General features: G+C 54.8%; 3 protein-coding genes across 9 annotated transcripts in view; 2 read left to right on the top strand and 1 right to left on the bottom strand.

The window, feature by feature from the left end:
- The first annotated feature begins 14 nt into the window (after positions 1 to 14).
- LOC106628698 (E3 ubiquitin-protein ligase RNF19B-like) lies at positions 15 to 7,633 on the top strand. Of its 6 annotated transcripts, XM_088052881.1 has the most exons (11): positions 15 to 210; positions 681 to 773; positions 1,553 to 1,611; positions 1,760 to 2,155; positions 2,564 to 2,748; positions 3,027 to 3,177; positions 3,481 to 3,643; positions 4,078 to 4,192; positions 4,317 to 4,451; positions 4,543 to 4,735; positions 5,989 to 7,633. In XM_088052881.1, the coding sequence occupies exons 3-11, from the start codon at positions 1,580 to 1,582 to the stop codon at positions 6,635 to 6,637; spliced, it is 2,019 nt and encodes a 672-aa protein (XP_087909007.1). In that variant the 5' UTR covers positions 15 to 210; positions 681 to 773; positions 1,553 to 1,579; the 3' UTR covers positions 6,638 to 7,633. The 6 variants fall into 6 exon arrangements, with proteins under 6 accessions (XP_087909007.1, XP_014116793.2, XP_014116791.2 ...); XM_014261318.2 differs by having other exon boundaries at positions 15 to 773; XM_014261316.2 differs by having other exon boundaries at positions 16 to 210; positions 1,553 to 2,155; positions 5,989 to 7,631.
- A 235-nt stretch (positions 7,634 to 7,868) lies between these two features.
- PPM1G (protein phosphatase, Mg2+/Mn2+ dependent 1G) lies at positions 7,869 to 23,596 on the bottom strand. 2 transcript variants are annotated; one of them, XM_005532716.3, is made up of 10 exons: positions 23,304 to 23,596; positions 19,401 to 19,470; positions 14,126 to 14,211; positions 13,653 to 13,785; positions 11,825 to 12,294; positions 11,271 to 11,408; positions 10,267 to 10,501; positions 9,136 to 9,265; positions 8,894 to 8,996; positions 7,869 to 8,547 (listed from the first exon to the last, which is right to left on the bottom strand). In XM_005532716.3, exons 1-10 carry the CDS (start codon positions 23,421 to 23,423, stop codon positions 8,353 to 8,355), a joined length of 1,680 nt encoding a protein of 559 aa, XP_005532773.1. In that variant the 5' UTR covers positions 23,424 to 23,596; the 3' UTR covers positions 7,869 to 8,352. The 2 variants fall into 2 exon arrangements, with proteins under 2 accessions (XP_005532773.1, XP_014116773.1); XM_014261298.2 differs by lacking the exon at positions 23,304 to 23,596 and adding an exon at positions 22,652 to 22,912.
- A 432-nt stretch (positions 23,597 to 24,028) lies between these two features.
- The window catches only part of NRBP1 (nuclear receptor binding protein 1), a 34,459-nt gene continuing 34,286 nt past the window's right edge, over positions 24,029 to 24,201 (top strand). The window contains exon 1 of the mRNA XM_005532715.3: positions 24,029 to 24,103. The gene's annotated coding sequence lies outside the window, so the exon portion shown is untranslated. The remainder of the gene's footprint in view (positions 24,104 to 24,201) is intronic.

The raw sequence follows: 24,201 nt of genomic DNA, 5'->3' as shown, positions 1-24,201 counted from the left end.
AGGCGGGCAGGGCTCGGGGGCTCGGGCGGGGCTCGGGGCGGGGCGGGACAACAGCGGCTCCGCCCCTTCCGGCCGGCGGGAGGTGGTGGCACCGGCGGGACCGGGACCGGGGTCGCTATCGGGCGCTGACGGTCTCTGTACCCCTTCAGGGGCGGCCGCGGCTCCTTCGGGTCCGCCCACGCCGAGAGCCGGCGCCGAGCGCAGACCCCGGTGAGTCCCTTGCTGGTGTCCCCGCGCGGTCAGACCGGGGACACCCGGGGCTTTGGGTGTCCCGCTGGGCCTCGGCGCCGCTGGCTGTCCGGTCTCACCGTGCCCCGGCCGGCCCCAAGGTGGTCGGTGCGGAGGAGCAGCCCAGCCGTGTCCCGGGGTTGTGCCCGATCCCCACCCGCATTGCTCGCTGTGCTCTCCCGGTGGCTCCGGTCCGCGGCCGGGCGGCCCGGGCTGTGTGAGCCGCGGCTCGGATCCCTCCTGTCCCTGTGCAGGATCCCTGCTGTCCCTGTGCAGGATCCCTCCTGTCCCTGTGCAGGATCCCTGCTGTCCCTGTGCAGGATCCCTCCTGTCCCTGTGCAGGATCCCTGCTGTCCCTGTGCAGGATCCCTCCTGTCCCTGTGCAGGATCCCTGCTGTCCCTGTGCAGGATCCCTCCTGTCCCTGTGCAGGATCCCTCCTGTCCCTGTGCAGGTCCATGGGCGCTGGATGTGTCGGGCTGTGGCCGTCCCGGGGGAGCCGTGGCCGTGCCGTGCTGTGCTGCCAGCGATGATTCCCCGCTGACAGGTACAGCCCTGGCCATCTCTCGCTCTCCAACCACCACGTAAATCCTGTTTCTGCCTGGTTTCCCTGAGCTCTGTAGTTGCCCTCTCCCTGGGAAGCACTGCTGTATCCCCTGGGAAGTGCTGTGTCCCCCGGGGGGATGCGGAGCCACCCAGTGCTTGGCCCAGCAGAGCGGGTACGTTCGGACTCCTCAGTCTCACCTGAGTGTCGCTGGTGCAGGCCTCCTCTCATGCCGGTGGTTCTGCCTCTGGCAGGGCTGGCACGGTAGTGCTGTGGAGGCTGTAGCAGTGCTGTTGAGGTGGAGAGGGCAGGGGGCAGCTTTGGGGTGTAGAGTGGGAAGGATCATGGGGAGGGAATGTGGTGTGGCCATGGATGTGTGAGCTCTAAGCAAGGAAAATGGACAGATTTACCCCACTGCTGGAATTACCTGGCTCCCGGTCACTAAATGAACTGGGTCTTGGGTCCCTTGGCAATTGAACTCCAGTGAAAAGCGCTTTAGCCATGTCTCAGCCTGGGGAGGAGAGCCCTGAAGCCCCGGGGTGGGGATGGCTGTGAGTGTCACACTGCTCTGTGCCTGGGCTGCTTGTCACGGTGTTGCCGCTGACTTCCCCACGCTGGGGATTTGGGAGTTCCGTGGTCCTGGGCCTGTCATGCGGAGCTGAAGGAGACAGGATGGGGCAGAACAGGCTTGGGTCTGCTGGCAGGGTGCTGTTGGGCTTCTCTGGGTGCCGAGGGCCTGTTCCCAGGGCACGGGCTCGCTCTCAGGAGCAGTTCCTCTGCAGGCTGAGCGGCATCGACTGCAGCTGGGGATGGTTCCGCTGTTACCCGTGGTGAGGCTCAGGTAGGAGCTGGGCCATGGAGGCTGCACCAGGGCCAGCACCTCCCCGCTGCCCTCCGTAGCCCAGCAGCCGTCGGTGGCTACCTTGGCGGGCCACCATGGAGCAGCCCACACGTGTGCCTGGGCCCCGCCGGCTTCTGGGCTGCTTCAGGCGGAAGCCACAGACCATCGAGGGGGAAACACCACCACAACCGGAGCCAGAGCCAGAGGAACCCGAGGAGACCCGCATCGTGCTGGCCCTGGGTGAGAGCCAGGCGCTGGAGGAGTGTCCCCTGTGCCTGCTGCCCCAGCCCCCCGAGGCCTTTCCCAGCCTGGCCTCCTGCTCGCACCGCTCGTGCTGGGCCTGCCTGGAGCGGTACCTGTGCCTCGCCGTGAGCGAGAGCCGCGTGCCCGTGTCGTGCCCGCACTGCCCCGCTGCGCTCCAGCCCGCCGATGTCCACCGGCTCCTGCCCCAGCCCGCCCTTCGGGACAAGTACGAGGAGTTCCTGCTGCGACGGCTGCTGGTGGCTGATCCCGGCACCCGCTGGTGCCCCGCACCTGACTGCAGGTACCACCGGCCCCAGCACAGAGACGGGAATGCGGGGCTGGGCGCGGGCCCCCTCCCACAACAGCAGTGTGTGCCTGTGTCCTGGGAGCCCTTCCCAGGCGAGGTTCCTCATCGCCTTGTCCTTTGTTGGGCTGGGTGTGCCCAGGGAAGTGTGAAATGTCCTGGCCTGGCTGCAGAGCCTGTGCTGCTCTGTCTGACAGCGCTGGTGTCTTTGGCTGTGCTGGGTACTCTGTGAGCCCCAGGGCTGTGGATGCTGGGCAGGGTGGGATGCTGAGGGTGTATCCCGACTCTCCTGAGTGGGGCTGTGGCTCCAGCTCCATGCGGGACCGGGACTGCCACAGCCCGGCTTGGCTGTGCTGGGGAGGGGCCCCCTCCCGCACCCCAGCTCCAGCCGCCTTCTCCCCACAGCTACGCTGTCTTTGCCCACGGCTGCGCTGAGTGTCCCCGCCTCACCTGTGGGCGTGAGGGCTGTGGCACCGAGTTCTGCTACCACTGCCGGCAACCCTGGCACCCTGACGGCCCCTGTGCACCACCGGCCCCCAGCCTGGCCACCCCCACAGCACAGCTGGCCCAGCAGGAGGAGTTGGCCCATGGTGAGGCCCTGGCCCAGGGTGGGAGCAGCAGGGCTGGGGTTTTTGGCACAGTCGTGTGCCTCTGTGCCTTCTGCCTGTGGGGCTGCTGGAGCCAGGATCCAGAGTTCCCCCTGGCTGCTTCTGCTGCAGTCTCATAGACCCTGTGCCAGTTGGGCCGGGGTGTGTGAGGGACCTTGGCTCCCCACATGACACCTGTGGGATGGGAAGAGCCTGGGACAGGCTGGGAGGGATGCACACTGTTCTGTCCTGCTCCCCCATCCCTTCTTATCTCCCCCCAGCTGAGGCTGAGGACATCAAGGTCTGTCCTCGCTGCAGCGCCTTCATCATGAAGATCAACGATGGGAGCTGCAACCGCATGAACTGCACGGTCTGTGGGTGCCTCTTCTGCTGGCTCTGTCTGCGGGAGATCTCTGATATGCACTTTCTCAGGTCAGTGCGGGGCCATGGGGCTTGGGGGCCCTGACAGGAGCTGGGGGACTGGGATGGGGGCAACCAGGCCCTGCCCCAGGTTTGGGGTTAGCTGGGGCGAGCAGGGTGGTCTGTGCTGCTGGGTCTGGCAGGGCTGGGGTTGGCTTTTGGCACCCTGTCAGAGGCAGCTGGAGCTCAGGGTTGGGGGAACCTGGCCACCTGCTCTCTGGTGGGCCCATGGATGTCTCCTGGCACGGAGCCAGGCTGTGCTGGTCTCTGCCTGCCCCTCGCAGAAGCCATGTCTCAGCCCCTCTGTCCCCACAGCCCCTCTGGCTGCACCTTCTGGGGGAAGAGGCCGTGGTCACGGACCCGGAGGATCATGTGGCAGCTGGGCATGGTGCTGGGAGCCCCCATGGTCATCTCTCTTGCTGCGGGTGTTGCTGTCCCTGTCATTACCATTGGGATCCCCATCTACATGGGTAGGAAGGTACTGGCAGGTGGTCCTGGAGTCCCTGTGGTCCTGCTCCCCGCTAAGCCTGGTAGCCCATGGCCCTTGGCTATAGAGACAGACCTGCAGTGCTCCCTGCTGCCCACAGCACATCTCTGTGCCACCTCTGACCACCCCCAGCACGTGCCTGCGCCCACAGTCCCTCCTTGCTGGGACCTTCTGCTGCGCCCCAGCAGCCCCTGCTGGTGCAGGTGTGCTCAGCCTGGGGAGAGGGGTCAGGGTGGGCAAAAGGAGGAAAGGTTCTAGGGGGGCTTTCCAGGAACACCTGTGCTGTGGCAGCAGTGGTGGTGTGGCTAAGGAGAGGGAGGGGTGTCGGCTATGGCTGGAGCTCTGCCAGGCTGGAAAGAGGCTGTGTCCCTGGGGCTATGCCGAGGTCTTTGTAGAGCACTTCACCTTTTTGTCTTGTCCTTGAGGTGCTGGGCCAGAGCCGGCGAAGCAGTCACTCCGGGTGCCAGCAGTGCCTCTCTGTCACCAGCAGTGTCCTCCTCTCTCTCTTCGTGTCCCCTATCATAACAGCTCTCACTGTGGGTGAGTGCTGAGGGCGCTGCCCACGTTGGGGAGCGGGGCTGTGGCTGTGACGTGGCCGTGGGGGACGTCTGGGGCCAGAGGCACCACAGCTGGGGCTGGGCAGTGACCACTTGACCACCCCCAGGTGTTGGCGTGCCCCTGGTGCTCACCTACGTGTACGGGACCGTGGTGCTGTCGCTGTGCCGGAGCCGCTGGGGCTGCAGGGGCAGCCGCACGCCTGGAGACCTCGGCATGGTGGAGCTGGACAACCTGACCAAACGTGAGTCCCACACAGCTGGCAGGCCCTGGCCCGTGCCCTCCCTGCTCCAGCCAGGAGCTGTCCGTGGGAACAGCGTGCTCTCTGTCCCCAGTGAATGAGCTGTGGTCAGTGCTGCCCAGCCCCAGACCAGGTGAGGACGGAGCTCCAGACCCTGCTGCCTCCATCCCCAGCAGCAGCCGCAGCCCGCGCCCGGGGCCAGCGTGGCCGGAAGGGGACAGCCAGTCAGCCAGCACAGTGGCCCTTGCTGGGAGTATGCTGAGTGAGGGCCAGGACACCTCTGACAGGTAACAGGGTGGCTGTGCTGGGGGGGCTGGGGAGTGGCACATCCTTTCCAAACAGCCTCCCCTGCTCCTGCTGTGCTGGGCAGGGATGGTGATGTCCCTCTTAGGGCTGCTGCCCTCAGGCCAGTGTCTGTCTGCAGGGAAGGTGTTACCATCGAGGTGGAGGTGTCGGTTGAAGCAGTGCCACATTCTGCCCGGCAGCAGAGCCTCAGCAGTGCCCTGTCTGGGCAGAGCCTCTCTGGGGACTCCCTGGGAGCCACCAGTGACAGGGGCAGCTCCGTGGGTGTCCCTGTGGAGTGATGGGGACCTGAGGAGAGTCTGGATCCACACACAGGCCCTGTGCCCTCCTGTGGCAGAGCCAGTCCCCTTCTGCCAGCATGCCTAGCCCTGGGAGCTGGGTCCGGGGTGGGTGCCAGCTGCACCCAGCACTGCCACACCCTACAGTAGCCCTGTCTGCCCCTTTCCCAGAGGCACCACTAGGAAATAAAGCTGCTTTCTGAGGGTCCCTCTGTCTCCTGTGGCAAAACTCCCCTGACAGTGCAGCCCCATGGCAGCCCACTGGTGTGCACGACAGGCATCGCATCTGCACCTGCGTGAGGAAGAGGCCACCCAGGCGATGCAGGGGTTGTTGTGGCTGCCCTGCCTTTACCAGCTGATCTGCTCTGAGAGCAGGCTGCAGAGCTGGGGGAGGGCAGCAGCCCCCCAGCTCCAATCTCTGGTGCTGATCCCCGCAGGGATCCATCCTGCAGCAAGGCCAGTGTGGAGGGACCACGAGGGAACACTCTGGGCTGTTGTGGGAACCTGTTGCCAGATGGGTTGTGTAGTCTCAGGCACTGGGATCCTCACCACTCTTGACTCCACTGCAGCACCCTTTTTTTTCCCATAGGAAAAAAAAAAAGCTACTTCTGAATGTTTTGCTATGCAGAGTTGGGCAGTCACAGAATGAGTAAATGATTTGGGTTGGAAGGGAATTTAAAGCTCATTGTTATCCCTTGCCATGGGCAGGGATATTTTCCACTAGATGAGGTTGCTCCAGGCTTCATCCAACCTAGCCTTGAACACTTCCAGCTTCTCTGGGCAACCTGTGCCAGGGCCTCAACAGGGCAGAATTTCTTCACAATGTCCCATCTAATCCTGCCCTCTGGCAGTGGGAAGCTATTTCCCCTTGTCCTGTCCTCCCAGACCCTTGTCCAAAGTCCCTCCAGCTTTCTTTAGGCACTGTGACTAAGGTCTCCCTGGGTCTTTCTTTTCTCCAGACTGACCATCCCCAGCTGTCCCAGCCTGTCACCACAGGAGATGAGGTTTGTGAGCTGGCTCACCTGCACAACTTCTCCAGCTGCTCTGGGATTCCCATGTGATGGGGTTGTGCCTTTGGCAGTGCCTTGCACTGCAGCTCTTCCATTTTCAAGGATGAACTCCACCCTTCTGGTCCTGGGCTGTTGTCTCAGCTCCCACAGTTCAGGCTGTCCCTCACCAGCCCAGCTGCGCCTCCTGGTACCTTTGACCCCCTTTCCTGGCAGCCTCAAGCTTCAGCTCCCCACCCAGTCTGGTGGCTCTGCAGTGAGTTATTCAGTCCTGAACTGCTTTCTGGTGTTTGGAGTGTCCAGGCTGGGCTCCTGCAGCCCTGTGCGAGTCTGGTGCTTCAGAGCCTCCAGTGACACACTGCTGCAGCTGGATTTGCTGCTGAGGCTGTTTCTATGCTTAGGAACTCTGGATGAGCTGTGTGTTCCCTTAGAACAGGGGTGCCTGAGGAGACTTTTCATTTGCAGAAGTGGGTTTGTTCTCAGTGCAACTTCCACTTGCTGCCAGGTGGGTTTATCTCAGGAACATTCTGGGAAGGGGCTGCTCAGTACCTCACACTGCCTTTGTGCTGTCAGTGTCCTGGTCAGGGTTACTCCAGATTGAATAAACAGAATGGAGAGTCACATGGACAAGCAGTCCTAAAGTGTTAGTTATTTCTGCAGTCCCTGAGAGCCTGAGCTGAGGCAGCTTTGCTTGGTGACATTAAAACCACTTTGTCTCAATTACCATATGCTGTCATCCTATTCCTGCTGCCAGGCTTCCATCTAGAGGGTTTGGTTTTAAGTTTTCTTCCTGGTCATTAAGGTTTGTGATGCAGTCTCCAGTCTCTGTGGAGTCCCAAAACGGCTCTGATTTGTGGTGACCTGACATTAGTGACCGGGATTGAGCAGTGACTGACTGGGTTTAGACCATTTTCTGTGTTTCTGTTGATGTTTTATCATGCTGACTTTACTCAAAATGCTCTGTGGTGGGTCCTGTGCCACAGCAAAGGCCCTCAGAGCCGCAGCTGTTTGGGGAGCAGATGCAGGGGTTCTGCTGTGGCTGCCTGACAGGTTCAGTGTTGGCAGCTCACCAGGAACACAGCGGAGCACAGGATCCTGGAGGCTGTGCAGAGAGAGGCCCTGCTCAGCTCCGAGAGCCAGTGGCAGCTCTGGCCTGGCTGTCACAGTGGCCCCAGGCTGTGACAGGATGGTCAGACAGGGGTACCTGAGGTCCAGGGGGACAGTGGGAGACACCCCCCACCCCAGTAACGGGGACTGCTGCCCACAGAGCCTGTGGCTCCCATGGAATCCTGGGGCAGGTGGGACAGCCACAGGCTGCAGGGGAAGGAGGGACTGGGGGAAAGAACAAGTGTGGGAAATGGGCATAAAAGGGGCCAATTGTGTATAAAAAGAAATAATGGATCACCGCAGAGTGCTCTTCTTTTCCAGTGTTTTGCTGGGTGCATGGGCTCTTCCTGCCATACAGGGAGAGCTCACCTGTATAGCCCACCCTTCCATCAGTGTTCTACAACCCATGGACATCGCTCCTGCTGGAGCACCCACGGGTATTGACAGCCCTTGGGCCAGGCTGGGAGGAGCTGCCTCTTGACCCACCTTGATAGAAGGTGCAGCTTTATGGGTGCTAGAGACAGGTGAGCTCAGGCACATAACTGGTACCCCCATCCCTTGAGTAGAGACAGAGTTTCTCCAAAGGCTCAAGTTTACTGTGAGACTCCTCACAAGAGCTGTCCTGGGGAAACTGGGAGCCACAGGCCAAAACCACAGGGACAAATGTTCTCCTCCCCACCCCACCTTCCACTCCAGGAAAGAACCAAGGACCAAGATCACACCTGTATTTTCTGATCTTTTAGTTTGAAAAAAGTATTGATTGAAAGTGTACAACTGAACATGGCGTGGTCGCAGCACCACTGCCAGATTGTTTCACAAATAAAAACAGAAAGGGCCTTAAATAATCGGGTGCAGATTAAAAAAACCTCAACAGTGAAAAAGTTCTTCCCTCCAAACAGAAATTCACAGGCACAGAAATGGCAACAACCACATGGAGACAATGGGGGGACATCCTCCTCCTCCTCCTCACGGCAGACTCTGATGCAGCGCTCCCTGGCGCAGCTCCATCCTCGCTCCCTCTTTGGAATGGTTACGGATGAACAGTGCGACATGCCCTTGCTAACCAGACCCGCCCCCACCCCCTGACCAGGACACGGACAAACAAGGCCTCTGCTAAGGCTAAAAAAAGGACAAGACTTGAGTCTTGAGTTCAGCATGGGTAAGAAACGAGAGTCTGGTGAGCACAGCCCAGTCCCCAGGTGGGCCCTGCTACTCAAGTTTGGCCTTCTTGGTGCTGTCCCCACCGTTCTCCTCTGCTGGTGCTGCCGCCTCCCCCAGTTTCCGCTTCCCACTCTCAGCAGGTGGGTGTGTGTTACGGGGTTTGAAGCTGATAATGATGCAGGTCATGTTATCGCAGCCCGTGCCATCCCCTGAGGTGTCTGGAGCCAAGCACTGATCCAGCAGCTGGGAAGGGACAGGGCAAGTTAGCAGAGAGAAAAGATACACACTGGGACCACCCCAAGGCACTGGGCCCATTCCAGCACCTGCCTGGCTCAGGGGCTGCCAGGCCAGACCTGTGCAGGAGGAGTCAAATGCTGTTCCCACTGGACAAGGGACAGAGATGGCCTCAGCAGCCCCAGGTTTCTGAATGTGAGCAGAAACTCCTTTGCCTGGACAGCACCCCTGAGGTCAGACACTGGCTGGAGTGCCCAGAGAACCCATCTGAGGGAGTGGGAGGGCAGAGCCAGGCACTGAGCTGGGACACAGAAATGCCACATTGCTGGAGGGACAGCACCTCTCCTGATCTTACCTCTTCTACAATGGAGGAGAGTGGCCGCAGGACTCCATTCTCATCCTTCTGGGTGATCTTTGACTGGATGAAATCCACCACTTCCTGGCTGCTCATCACATTCCTGCAGAGCAGAGAGGTCAGAAAGGCAGGCAAAGGGAGCACACATGCCATGGTGTCCAACAGGCCTTCCTCAGGTCCTGCTCTGGAGAAAGGCTGGAGCAGTGATGCCCCAGAGGCACAACAGCTCCCCCACTACTCACCAGATTCCATCACAGGCGATGACCATGAAGTCGTGCTCATCATTTATTGTCAGCACTTTGATGTCAGGCAAGGCAGAGATCATCTGCTCTTCTGGAGGGAGGTTCTTGTTCCGCTTGTAGAAGTGATCCCCTGTGGTGGGGAGGAAGATGTCTGGGCACAGGCAGTGCTGCCTGCCCTGGACAGTGAGCAGCACTGCCCTGCCACAGGGCATTCCCAGTGGGATCAGCAAGTGCTCCCACAACCTGAAATCAGGCAGAATGAAGCAGAGCAACCATTGCAGGTTCCAGGTGTAAGCTCTGGCAAGCCCAGGGAAGAGGGGTCTTGGCCAGCTCAGCCTCTCTTTACAGCAAACCAAGTGCCCCCTTCCCCACCTCCTGAGGTAACCAACTCCAGGCCAACAGCACACAGCACCGATCACCTCTGAAGAGGCTGTGATTGCCCCATCTGTGAAGTGTTCAAGGCCAGGCTGGATGGGGCCTGGAACAACCTGGTCTAATGAAGGTGTCCCAGCCCATGGCTGTGGCCGTAATTGGTTGAGCTTTAAGATTCCTTCCCACCCAAACCACTCCAGGATTCATTTTATGATTCAAAGTTCACTTGAGAAAACTGGCCCTCAGCTCTGGCTAGCAGTTTGTCAAGAATCATCCTCTGAACAGACTTCTAGGGCCACCACAGAATAGCAGGGGGGAATGCCAGTGTCTCCCTAGATAGACTCCTTATTTCCATCCTAGTGTTTTTCATATCTTTACACTAAGATGATTTCAGTGGTTTGGGTCCTTCTGTACACACTCAAATAAATGGGCTCAAACTGCCATGAAGCCAGGTCCCCAGGAAGCAACACAGAAAGATTCCTCAATAACCCAGTAAGCAGGAGAAGGCCTGTTCCCAAAGGCAGCAGTCTAGTTTTGGGACAGTTTACATAAGGTGGTTTCTGACAACCCAGCTGCTGCTTTCCACTGATGTCCAACTGTTTCACAGCTGTTTTCTCCAATTAGACTGCAATCTCCCATCAAATATTGAAGAGGTTTCACTCATCTTGTTAAACCTTGTTCCATAACCTCAGTGGCAGCACTGTCAGCATGGCTCTCCTGAGGCTGCTGCTCCAAGGCCGGGACCCCTCTCCTGCTTACCAATGGCCCTGGAGAGGTTGAGGCCGCCGTTCACCCTTCCATCCATGGTGACCTTGCCACCAGCATTCTTTATCCTGGCCAGCTCCACCTCATCCTCTGGCTTGTGGTCGTAGGACATGTCGACGGCCTTGCCTCCCTCCGACACGACACAGCGCGAGTCCCCGGCGTTGGCCACAATCAGCTGCTTGCCCCGGATGAGCGCCACGACAGCCGTAGTGCCGCTGTCTGAGCCAGGCTGCAAGAGACAGCATCTTGGTGAGATTTCCTCCTCTATCTCCCTGTCAGCTCTTTAAGGGAACCAGCACCAGCTGCACAGCCCCAGCAGTGTCCCAGGTCCCAGGGTGCTGCACCACACCCCGTAAGCACACACAGAACAAAGGAGAAAGCCTGAGGGAAGTGGGAAAAACCAGGAGTGTGTGTGTGTTCACTGAGGGGCAGGGCTAGGCAACACCTCCATCCCAGTCTCATGCAGTGGGGGGGGTGTCAGGATTCTCTGGCATTCCACAGGTCTGTACCCTCTGCTCTAATGTGCTAATTCCAACCCCAGCCCAGCTTGAGCACATCCTCACTTCAAATCAGGACATTTCCCTAAAGGGAGAAATTGGCAGCTTGGAAGCCATGTCCCCTTCACCTGACCTCCTGACTGCGTTGTTACGGGCTGAAGAGCCACAGCCCTGGCCTGGTGAGGAGTCATGCTGCACTCTGGAGCAGTGGTGCCAGCAGAGCCCTCCTGTTCTTGCCCCATGCTCTCCCCTCCACACTGCTTTCCAAGCACACCACACCTCACGAAGAGGCAGGATCAGCCTCTTCGATCCTAACCCAGCATCCAGATCTAGGCCCATCCCTCAGCTTTTGCACAAACCCAGGCTGTCAGCAGCTCCCTCAGCCCCAGAAGAGTGCACAGGGTGTTCTATCTCCACCTGAACAGGAACAGCCCCCAGCTGAGTCTCTCAAGTGCCCCTGGCTCCACACTGAGCTGCAGAACACAAAACCAGGGCGCGCACCTCCTCTTTCCCCTCCATGCCCGGTAACAACATTTCCTCCTCTTCATCCTCATCCTCCTCTGCTTCTTCAGTGTCATCTTCATCATCTTCATTCTCTGCCTCTTCACTGCTGTAACCATCCTCATCCTCACTACATTCCTACAAGAAAGAAGAGACCACAGGAGTCACACAGGGCACTTGGTGCTGTCCCCTGCTGGTCCCTCCATCCTGGGGACCAATGGTCAGCTCTCCCAGAGGTGTGGGACCTGCCATGTGTCCCCCACACTTGATGGCTACAACCAGAGCAGCTGGTATCACTACAGCAGTGGATGAAGGGATGGTGCATGCAGCAGGACCAAGGGCCATCAGCTATGGCTGCTGCAGGATGAGGGTGTGTCCTTCGGGGTTAGCTCAACAATCCCAAACATTCCCATGGGATGGCCTCAAAGGATCAGCCTGAAACACCTGCTCCTAGGAACACACCTAGGATGAGCCAGAGGCTTGTCTCAAGTACCACCATAAGCAATGCATTCTGCCCAGCCAGAAGGCCACTCTGTTCCAGTGCTGTTTCCTACCTCACTGTCTTCCTCCTCTTCCTCAACCTCATCTGACTCATCCTCACTGTCCTCAAAAAATTTGGATTTGGTTGTGCGCTGGGGCTTTCCTGTAGAGGAGCAGGAGGGCCCGGCCTCCCCAGTAGAAGAGGTGACGGCCTCGTCACCTTTGCCTAGTTCAGGCTTCTGCAGAGCAGGGCTGTTGCCTCCAGCGCTGGCTTTGTCTGAGGTGGAGGAAATACCCGTGATTTCTTCGTCTGGCTTCCCGTTCTTCCTCTCCTTGTGGTCAGGAAGCTCCCCTGGGTCAGCCTCTCCATTCATATTTGACTCCCCATCATGCTGCTTGCCTGTCCCCTCCACAGCGTTATCCCCAGCTGCAGCTACAGACTTGGCTTTGAGGTTCTTGGTGCAGTTTTGTCCATAACGTGTGAGAAGCTCCTCGATGGTCATTGTGGCTTCTTCGTGCAGAAGAGCAGCTTCCTCATTATCCACTGCAAATGGAAGAGGGAGGGGACAAGGACAGAGAGGGTGAGAGAGCAGGATACCCGCCACACCGGTCCTGTGGTGAGCTGCTCCAGCTGAGGCTGCTCCCCAGGCTGACTGTGAGCACACAGCCAGGCCTCTGCCCTCCCACTGCTCCCAGATGATGCAGGGGAGCAGGATGGTGTAGCTCTGGAGCCTCCACAGGATGGGAACAGCAAGGCCACAGTTCTGCCCACAGCACAGCCTGCCAGTGCCCCCACTGCCCCAGACCCAGTGCTCCCTGGCTGACTGACAGCACCACAGAGCCTTTACATCAGGCCTAAGGGCTGGTGGTAGCACAGTGTTCACATCAGGTGTGTGGCCAGGGGGTTGAGCTTCACTTTCCCAAGCACAAGCTCCTTGGGAGCTGCAGGGAAGCAGACTCATCACTTCCACGTGCAGGTTTGATCATTAATGCTGCAGCTGGGAACAAGACAACAGCTGCTCCACGGGCTTGAAACACCCCAGGGATCCCCACCAGCTGGCATTTGGACAGGTACAAGAGGTGAGAGCACAGCTTTGGCCATCTCCCAAGTGGGACTAGACAAAGTGGGATGACTTTCCCCAGTAACCATGGGCCAAAGACCACTGTTTCCCTATTGACATCTCCTTGCATATAGTTTGCTATTTAATCCCAAAAGGAAAACAAATACAGATCGGCCAAATGCTCCTGAAAATACAGAACAGAAAGAAAGAAAACCCAACCAGCCACCCACACACTTAATTCCTGTCAGCTGGAGAAAAAGAAACAACAAATACAGTGTTTCCAAACTGACACATTGTTCAGATTGACAGAATCACCTTGCATCTGTCACAAGGCTGGTCACAAGGTACTCAGCATGAGTAGCACAGGATTCCACCCTAGGAAACACCTCCTGGGCTGGCAACCACTTGCTGGTGGAACATTTGCTTCTTTGTGGGAAGAACTGCTGAAGAGACCAGGATCTGCTTCAATCCTATCTGCAGCTGGTGGCTGCCACCAGCCAGGGAGAGCTCAACACTGCACACCACATCGTTTCCCTTCCACACCTGAGCCCAGCTCAGAGTTCCTGATATATCCTGGAACCCTGCAACGCATGGAGGAAGCTCTATAGAAAATGGGGACAGACTGTTTTGTTATCCATAGTGTTAAGCTTGCAAATGGTTAAGGGCTCCCCCAGCACCAGCCCAAAGCCAAGGACAATGCTAATGGGCAGTAGCTCAACTCAGCCAAAATTTAACTGAGAAACTGGCACAGAAAACCTTGTGCCCAAGGAGACTTGACCCTGCTGCTCTACACCCCTGTCCTGGAGCTGCAGCCTTGTCTGTTCAGTGGCATCTCACTTACCATCATCTTCATCAGCAACTTTCTCCTTCTCATCCTCATCGTCCTGTGGCCGCCCAGCCATTTGAGAGAGCTCCTTAATCACCTCCTCTGTGGTGAGCTTGGCATCAATGGCCAAGAATGCATCTTCCAGGGCCTGTGTGTGAACACAGACATGAGTGGGCAGCTGCCCTTTCCCTACAGGATGCATGCCTGCCATACTGTGTGATCCAGTCTCTTCCAGCTTGCACACTGTAACTAATCACAGCACAGCTGCAGCTGGCAGGGACCTACAGGCTTCTCCTGATCCAACACCCTGCTCCAGCAGGGACACCCAGAGTCAGCTGCTCAGGACTATACCCAGACAGGCCCTGGATGGCTCCAAGAATGGAGACTCCATCACCTCCCTGGAACAGCCCACACCCGACTGGGTACTGACACAAGGGCTTTCCTCTGTGTTGGCACTTACTCAGTCCAGGACAGAGTTAGCGCCTTACCTTTTGCAATTTTCCTTCCTTGTAGGCCTTCTGGTCTTTGATGATCTCAGGGAGGTACTTGGCACAGTACAGGGCAACTTCTTCTCCTGAAAAAGAGCAGAAACTATTTAAAGAGGCTGATCCTTCCAGACAGAACCTGCTCTTGAGCAACTGGATTCCTGAGGTAAATCCTGGGACACAAGCCAGAGCTGCTCCAGACACAGAACAGGGACACAGCAGCTAAGTGTAGGGATCCTGCTCATACCTTCCCAGCAGGATGTGCAGATGGTCCTGGCAAACCTCAGAGCTCCAAAACACCAGGTTTGGCCAAGGCTGTGAACTTCCCAAGAGGGAGCTTAGGCCCACAGTGACACTTAGACTGACTCTTTAGGTCCAGCCTACCTGGAAATCTTTAATTTCACATGTCAGTGAAAACAGAAAGAAAGAGAAGCTTTTGTTTACTGTTCTATTGGAGCATTACCAACGTGCAGTGAACACATAAAAAGCATTCTGTCTTCTAGTGTGTGTTCCAGACCAATAGCAATGAGATCCCAGAGTCTGAGATGGACCTCTCAGGAGATAGGGTGGTCACCTGGTACAGGAAAGAGCACAGCAAGGTAAACAGCAGCCAGAACACTGTGCTGAGAGCACAGGGGATAACCAGTACTGAGAGACAGCTCAAGTCAAGTGCTCACCCTAGAGCAGCTGAAAGACTTCCAAAAGCCAGAAGTTCCCACAGCTTGGTAATTATGTCAGGTATGGAATAGGGCATGGGAGGAATTTGTTTAGATACTGAAGGTGCTATTAAGAGAGAAGGAAGAGTAAACATAGAGGAGTGATGAATTTCTGTAGTTTATCTTGAACAGGGCAAGAAAGAGTAGTGCGAGTTGTAAGAGAGCAGACTAGTCATTGAGGTTTTTATATAAGCAAAGAACAGTGTAAGACACAGGAAGGTGGCTCACACCTGACAAAGAAGAAAAATTAGAGCCAGAAACTGAGAAACAAATTAAATGACTGCACAGAAAGAGGGAGAGGAGCAGGGCAAGCTGCAGGCAGGTGGAGGGTCCCACTGCAGGGTCCAGGAATATCTTGAGGCTGTGCTGGACCAATCATTCCCTGTCACAACACAAAGAAGTAGCAGTGTGGGTGGCTGGGCACAGCATGCCAGAGACTACCTGCACCTGGGGCTTTCCTTTGGCTGTAGGTACAACCTACGTGGGCTCCTTTCCTTGGGCTACAGGACCATTTTCACACAGGAGCATTTTTCACAAGATGGACCAGCCACACAATTCCTGATCTTCCTGCTGCACATCCCAACTTCCCTGCCCTTCTCTGAGCCCAACAGAGACTGTGCATGACAAAAAGTTGTGCAGGCAGGAGCAAAGCTCTGTGAAGGAATGGGGAGCAAGGGAAGCGAGAGGAGAGCAGCAGCCAGCCATCAGTTCAGCAAAGGGAACACAATGGGAAGCAGAGAAGTAGGGAGGTTTGGGAGAAAGACAAGGGGCTTTTCCAATGTACCTGCAGAGATGGGATCAAGTGGCCATTGACAGAGAACAGAAATAGCAAAATGGCTGTTGCTACACAGTGCGGCAAAGCATTTCATGGTACACACTGAGGGAACAGAGACTGGGTCTGACCTGGAAACACTGGAGAGGACCTCTGACAAGGGCTTAGAGTGACAGGACAGGGGGGAATAGCTCCACGTTGATAGAAGGCACTGTTAGATGGGATATTAGGAAGAAAGTCTTGCCTGTGAGGGTTGTGAGGTTTTGGCCATTCTGTGTTTTCTCCAGAAAAAACTCTTGGAAGAAGGTAAAAAATTGTTAGTTATCTCTGTGAGATGGAACCTGAAGGACAGTGATGGCCTCAGTGCAAAGCCCAAATGCTAAATGAGGCTCAAGGTCAGCGTTTGAGTAATAGAACTCTCAGTCAAACACCACTGATCACTGCAGAGCCCAGCGAACAGCAGGACCCAACACCAGCCTCTAACAGGTACAGCACAAAAAAGAGATGATTGTGGGTCAGGTAAACTGATCTTGGGAACACCTGATCCAGCAGTGTGAGCTGCAGCTGTTGACAGATACAAATCCCCTGACATGCTCTGCTCTATTCATTACTAGCTCCAACCCTTCCAGCCCCATGGCGGGTGCCAGGAATGGACTGCTGTGGTTTAATCCCAGGGGGCAACTAAACACCACCCAGCCACTTGCCCACCTCTCGTGGAACCATGGAATGGATTGGAAGAGTAAAAGGCAAGTAACCCTTGAGTCAAGAGAAGTTTAAAACAATAACAGTAATAATATTTTTTTTAAAACGGTGAAAAGGCAAAGAGCGAAGGGAGAAAAATAAGCCTCAAGACAGACAAGCAATGCCAGATCTGTGTCAATGAAGACACATTAGTAGAAAAAAGGCTAAAGCACAAGTAGACAGCAATAGAGACTGATCAAACACTCCCTGCCCCCCACTCAAAGGACAGAGTGCCCAAATATCATTCTCCAGAATCTGGGGGCAGGGAGGCCAGAGCACATAAAGAAGCTGAGGAAGGGAAAAAAACTGGCCCAGCAGCATCTTTCAAACACTGGAAGGCTTGTCCACAAGAGGGAAACATAAGAGAAAAATTGATGAATGAAATGGAAAATGCTAATATGTAAGAAACCCCCCAAATGCACCCTTTTTCAAATAACACAGTAATAAAATCTTTTCCCAACCTATCTGGAGCAGGAAGCTTACTGGAGAGCTTCAGGCTGAGAGATGAGCAAGGTAAGAGAAGGTATAAGAGAAGCTAAATTCAGCTTTTGCACTGCCAGCTAATAAAGCTTAGCAAGGTTCCCACCCAAAAACTTACTCTTACATGGGAGAGACCTGAAAAATTCCTTCAAACTGAAGAGCTAATACATCAATAAAATCACACAATAGTAGGGGATGGGCAAAAGCTGTTCTTCTAAGTCAGATTCAACTATATCCATATCCTTCCTGGAATGGTTTGTCTAGGAAGAGCTGTAGAGATTCAATCACTAGAAATCCAAAATATGAGTTAGAAACTCGTGTCAGTGCTTTGCCATTCCATGCCTTTCCCTAAATCTATCTTGAATTTTCCCTGTTGTATTTATGAACCTCAATCACAATACCTAATGTCCTATACTAACAGGAATGTCATGAGTGTCCGAAGCCTCTCTAAAACACAATGCATGGAATAAAACCTTGGCAGCTGAGAAACCAACACACTGGGCTCAGAGGAGAACAGATGGTTTGATACTATTCATTCTTGACCCATTTTTGGTAGCTGCTCCTTATATTTATTTTTGCCAGACACACACAAACAGTTTCTGAGGTGAGGAGTCCCTGATCCCTACATCCCATTTCCTTGTCATTTTCTGCCTCTCAGCACCAACCCATCATGCCTGTGTTCTCAAAGATACCCTCCAGGACATCAGTGACTGCTTCACAGGCATCTCTGCACACTCTCAGATGAAGTTCAGGATAAAAATAATTTCAGGACATGAAATACATTCTTCAGGCTGAGATTACATCTTTGGAAGAGCTATTTGCTATGAACAGAAGGAAACTGCACATAGATTTCCAAAGAGCTTTCAAATAAATCATCAAATGTTTTCCATATTAAGCTGTCAAAGAACAGCAAGGAGGTTAGATAGAAGCAGCTTTCAGAATGGAGGATGGCCACTGGGAGAGCTCCTTGAAAAGCTAGGTTGTTCAACATCTACATAAATTAGCAGGAAAAGAGGTCAGTAAAACATGATGGATCACTCAGGATGATTAAAATCAAAATAATATACAAGATTTAATAGCAGGATCTTGAGCTCTTACATTATATTGGCAGAGGAAATTCTGTAATAATATTAGATATAATATTTAATAGCAATATTCAGTCATACAAGCAGAGATGAGCCTAGGACTCCTCTTACAGGGAAAAAAGACATGGAGTCCAAAATAGTGAAAGTGAGAAGTACTACCAGAGTGATTATTCACTCATTCCTTGTGTCTTGGATACTGCAGTGAAATTATCAGGCAGTAGATTTAACCGTACCTTTTTCAAATACTGATTCTATGCAAAATGCACGGTGCAATCAATCACCAAGCATAGGAGCCTTCTTAAAATGCAGTTAAGACAAATTTGTGAAGAGTTAGTTCATCCAGAAGACTCCAGCATGTCTCCAGGGAGGAACAGCTACAATCTCCAGTTTAAGGAACCCTTACAGGGAATGGATCTGCCACTTTTGATTTTCACTCTTTCCTTGGGCAACCACTGGAAGACACCGCCAAGAGTCAATCACAGGTGATTCTTCTTACCACTTTTTCTTTTGTGACTCTTCTGCTGTCTTGGGTTGCAATGCAAGATGTAACTAAAAGTATGTATTCTATCACCATCTGTTAAAACCTGGTGGGGGCAGTGTTCTTTCTCTCTTCCATGACCCATCCCTCGTAACTCCAGGGGGAAATCTGTTAGTGGGCCAGCTGTTAAAACCAGGTATGGCAGTGTTCCTCATCCTCCCTCCAGGGGGATTATCTTCTGTCAATGGGCAACTGAGTCTCACTGCAGGACTGATAAAAGTACATCATCCCATTGTGAGATGCTCCACCCAGGGGGAGGAACCAAGCATTCCTGTCTGGATATAATCAGAGAATCAGAACACCAGAGGAGCCTTTCTCCACTGGATTCCCAGAGGAGAGACCGGACCCATCTACGCCACTGGACCTTCAGAGGAAAACTACACCCTTCTACAGGATCACTGCTTCAACAGAACCACATCTGTCACTCCAGGAGGTCTGCAGCCACCATTTAATTGGATTGCTACAAACACTCTGACCAACAGGGTGTCAGCTTGTATTCTGACTCTGTCAGTAGTGTTTTTGTACTACTGCATTTTAATTTTCATTTTCTTAGTAAAGAACTGTTATTCCTATTCCCATATCTTTGCCTGAAAGCCCCTTGATTTCAAGATTATAATAATTGGGGGGGTGGGGGGGTGTTTACATTTTTCCATTTCAAGGGAGGTTTCTGCCTTCCTTAGCAGACACCTGACCAAGACACCTGCCCAGCTTATCCACCACAGAATCAGCCACTCTCAAAAGATATAAAAGATGGAATACGAATCTAATTTCAATTTCAGATCAAACCCTGACCTTCCTTCTAGAACATCTGTTGATGGTATCTATAAAAGAAAATGCTTCCCATCAAGGAGCAGAATTCCTAACAACAGATGGATGCCCCAGCAGACATGGACAACCCAGAGGGCTCACACTGAAGGACAGGACAGAGCAAAGCAGACGCAGTTACCTCCGTGTCCATCGTAGACAGAGAACATGGCTGTTTCACTGTCCAGCTCGGGAATGCAGTTGTGGGCATCCTGAAAGAGAGAGCAAAGGTCTGGAATGGCAGGGATTGCATTAGATCCAGAGAAGATCTTAGAAACACAAATTTGTTTGTGTTGAAAAAGCCCTCTGAGGCCACTGAGCCCAACCATTGCCCCAGCACTGCCAACCCAAAGTGCTGTCCCACGCCCCCAAGTGCCACATCCACACTGCTTTTAAACCCTTCTGGGGATGGGGACTCCACCCCTGCCCTGGCCAGCCTGTGCCAGGGCTGGACAAACCTTTCCATGAAGAAACTGCTCACAACAGTCAACCTAAACCAACCCTAGCACCGCTTGAGACTGTTTCCTCTTCTCCTGTCTGTTCTTTCCTGGGAGACAAGCGTGACCCCGACCCAGCTGCACCCTCCCATCTAGGAATTGTAGAGAGAGAGAAGATCCACCGATCCTCCTTCTCTCCAGGCTGAACCTTCCCCAGCTCCCTAAGCCACTCCTCATCAGACACGTGCTCCAGATCCTTCCCCAGCTCTACTCCCATCTCTGGACAAAGCACAAAGGTCAACAACACAAGCCATGTACAGTGCACAGCCCTCTTCTCCATAAGGTCTCTGTGGAACAGCCAGCTTTGAGGAAGGCACCCCCATGATTTTACAGCCAAGTGCATGAATTCCTTCCCCTGTGGGCAAGCAAACCCACCTTGGTTACTGCAACACAGCCTGGAACAGGTGGCCATGCTGAACCTTTCTCCTAAGCCCTTCCCCTGCCCAGCTGACCTCCTGAGATTCCTTCAAGTCCAGCCTTCACCCATCACCTCAGCACCTGACACTGCCAGTCAGGAGGAACACGTATCCTTTGATATGTTCAACAACATAATCTTGTAAAAAGATAACTTTGTTCTGTGCTCAGGAAACAGGAACAGTGATGTTCTGGGTTTATGTAGTGCTCTGCAATAGAACTGCTGGCACCGGGATGAAAAGAGCTTCTGAACAGGCAAGTGACCATCTGAGTTCAAAACAAGTTATGACTGAATGGTAACGCAGGAAATTTTCCCAGCCCTTACAGGAGAGAGAAATGAAAACAGGGATAAACCAAAAAGCAGCATTTTAATGCTCACTTTTCTGAGCATTCACTGAAGCCAGTGAACCCCCAACATAATAACTAGGATAAGTCCCAGGTGACCAAACAGCAGTGTAATTAAAGAGATGCAAATGCTGCTGGGGAGGAAACCCAACACTGGCACCAAAAATAGTCTGTGCTGCCCTTGCTGAACCCCCCAGGAGCCTGTCCTGATCTGTCCTGTCACTGAGCCCTGAGCCCGAGGGGCAGGGCTGGCACATGTGGCGGGAGGGCTCAGTCCCCACAGCACATGGACTCTGTCCTGCTCCAAGCACGAGGGCAAAGACAGGTCCTGGCATTGCCAACGCCACCAGCAGAGCAGCGAAAGCTCCGTGTGCTGCCAGCCAGCAGTGTCCAGCCCAGCCCTGGTCAGGGAGTTGCAGTGATCACTGACTGTGATCCTGTGTGCTCAAAGAGCTCACAAAGGTCCCAGAAGTCAGCTCCCTGCTACCCAGCCTTCTAGGATCCCTCACTCCCCCCAACCATCTCAGTGGTTACAGTAACAGTGGTGAAAAACTGTACCTGAAACTTCAAACACCCAATTCGGTTGAAATGAGTAGGCAAATTAATGAATTAACCTGAGCTCATTTAACAAGTCTCCATATTTTGAACCAAACTCTTGCAGTTTTTGAAGGGCTTTTGTTCTAACCCCGGGACAGGAATGAAGCTGCAAACTGGGGCCATTGGTGTCTCACTGCAGGGGTAAAGTCAAAACAGGAGCAAAGAGTTTGGAGAAGCCCCATCCAACCACATCCTCTGCCTCCCACTATATCCCAGAGCACTCCTCTGGACCATAAAACTGACTCCAGCCCTTTCCTTTATTGCTTCTAGTACCTAATATGATTGATCTTTTTTTGGTATCCTTATCCTTGGGGTCCCTCATCTGCCCCAAACATTTCCTTACTCCCAAAGCAACCTCTCCAGACTAAGTTACAGTATTTCTTCAGAGCCCTGTATACCCACATCACTTGAAGGCTCCTGAAACCCAAGTACAAGGTGACAAAAAGCTCCTTTACACCCAAAAATACCTGTGTCTTATCAGGTGCACACTCTGACTGGCTTCTCCAACACACACAGAACCACAGCATTAAGCACAAACATTTGCCCAGGACTTTCTCCAAGCCTTGCAGAAGAGCAAAAGTGCAACTGAACATGAAGAAAATCAAAAAACAAAACAAGACAGAGAGCAGAACACAGAGTGCTGGAATGCAAGAAAATGGACTGTTCAGCTGTATGCAAAACATGCATTTCTCTCTCATCAGGCTCACGAGCAGCCTGCAGCAGGCTAAACTCCTGCCATCTGCTCGTTTCTTGGGATAACTCAACTAAATCACATCCACACTGATGGTCTCAGTGCTGCCTCTGCCAGCACAGATAAACCAGAGATGTTGGGTAGTGCAGCACCCACATCTGCACCTTGGGGCCTCGCCCAGCCTCTGCAAAGGTTCCAGTGCCAGCCCCCAAGTGAGTGAAGTTAGAGCCAAGTCCCAGCTGTGGCAGGGCTGAGAGAGCCCCCCAGCACTATAAATCAGGGCTATTCTGCTCTCCCTCACACAGCCCAGCTCTGTGCAGAGGGACACCAGAGCCATGCCTGCATTTAGCTGCCTACACACGTTAATCACCTTTCAGATTACACTCAGTGCTCCAGCAATGTCCCTGTGCCATCAGTCCCCCCTCCACGGGTCCCTGGCAAGCACCAGCTCAGAACTGTGGGCCAGTTCCACACAGACTCTGAGCCAATCTCAGGAGCACAAGCACCAATTCTGGATCTTCTACCCCGAGAACCAGAGCCCTGAGTGTCATGCACAGAAAGGAGGAAACAAGGAAACACCTCTGGCCACTTATTTGTCACCTGTACAACTGCTGTCCCACTCCTAGAAGTTGTGAAGTGTCTGACAAAACAGCTTACGAACCTGTATCAGCAAAAATTCAACATCTGACAGTCTGAATGGAACAGCCTCTCCATCCTCTCAGCCATAGGGCTACAAACCAAACACTGAGAGATATACCTGGGATGGCTACAGGGACCAGGATTAATCCTTACCAAATTCAGCTGTTTACTGAATTTTATGTAATAAATGAGCACATTACCGGTACTCACAGAGGGTCTGAAGTTCACAGAGCTGTAGGGTCAGCAGCCCCACACTGCCCTCCTGCCAATCAAGAGCTTTAAAAGCAATTCCTACAGCCTCCTGCACTGGGGGAACACGGGCAAACACCTGGATCCTCAGCCAGCTGTGGGTCTGCTGGTAGCTCATCTGCCCACAACGAGCCCAGAAAAACCAGGACTGGCAACAGGATATTGACAGTAGCCATGAGAATTCTTCTTACAAATTTTCCTATAAATAAATAAAAACAGGGAGGAAGCACAGCAAGACACCGACACTTCATTTCAGAGGAGAAAACCAGGTATTTTCCCTGAGAATTCCCGGTTGATTTCACTCAGCACTTCACCTCAAGCACCAAACGCTCCTTTCCCTTCGTTTTTTACCCCGAATTCCTCATTTCTCGAAGGGACTTATCCAGCCACACGTAACCCTCACGACACGGGGGGATTCTCCCCGTAGGAGCCGGAACACGCGGCTTCCGTGTGGAATTCTGGAAAGGCTGAGGCGGCACAAGGAGAGGCAAAATGTCCCTCCCGGCCTGGGGAGGGAGGGGGTGACCGAGAGCTCCTGGACCTCCTCGCCATTCGGCGCCGCCGGGGAGTGCCGGGTGTGGAAGCCGCCGCCCCGCCAGCCTCACCCCCTCACCTCCATGGAGACGCGCCATCCCTGCATGGCGCTGAACCCGAAGTGCAGCGGGCGCGGTCCGAGCCCGGCGCCGTCCCCGGAGCTCTTCACCGTGTTGGGCTGCGACAAGTAGGCGCCCATTGCGGCCGCGGCGGCCTCGGTCGGCGGCGACCGGACCGGACCGGGGGACGCGGGCGGACTGCGGGGGCGGCGGGACCTCGCACCGGCGGGCGGCGACCGGAAGTCGCGCGGCCGGAAGCTCGGCGGCCGGAAGCTCCGACCATAGAGGCGCGGCTAGAGCGGAACCGCGGCCCGCTCCGCCCCGGGACTACCTACACGGCCCGCCGGTGGCTTCAACCTGCCCCGAGGCTCCTCCAGGGGAACAGCGGACTTGCGACCGGCAATGCCGCCGCCAGCCGGTACCGCGGGCGGCCGCTCGCACAGATAAAGCCACGCACGCTCACAGCTATCAGAGTTATCGTCCTCCCCCTCTACATGAGGAGCCCTGGCGCACACGGCTGCTTATATAGGCTGAGTCACGCCCACCAACCAATCAGCGACCCTGAGGGTCCCCTCTCGCTTTCTCATTGGCTGTTGTACGGGGGTGCCCCGCCTATTCACGATCCTTCCCGGCCTTTCGCGCAGGGCGCCCCCTGCCGTGTGACGCGCCGTGGAGCCCCGCCCGCCGGCCGCTGGCGGGTGCTGACGCGCCGCTCGCGCCGCTGATTGGCTGCGGTACAGGCTCCTCCCCGCACGGCGCGTTACGCAGCGCGGCGGTTGCGGCGGGGACGTGCTCCGGATCGGGAGGTGCTGCGGGCCCGGTAAGTGCGTGGCTCCCACCCCTCGGCCCCCGACTCACTCTGGGACCGCCTAGGTGGGGCGCCGCTGGCAGGCGAGGGGCGCGGCCCCTGCTGACAGA

The sequence above is a fragment of the Pseudopodoces humilis genome, chromosome 3 (genome assembly GCF_049639895.1).
Source record: "Pseudopodoces humilis isolate 2021_Gansu_Grassland_sample_001 chromosome 3, ASM4963989v1, whole genome shotgun sequence".
Classification (NCBI taxonomy): Eukaryota; Metazoa; Chordata; class Aves; order Passeriformes; family Paridae; genus Pseudopodoces; species Pseudopodoces humilis.
This window is presented reverse-complemented; position numbering and strand designations above follow the sequence as displayed.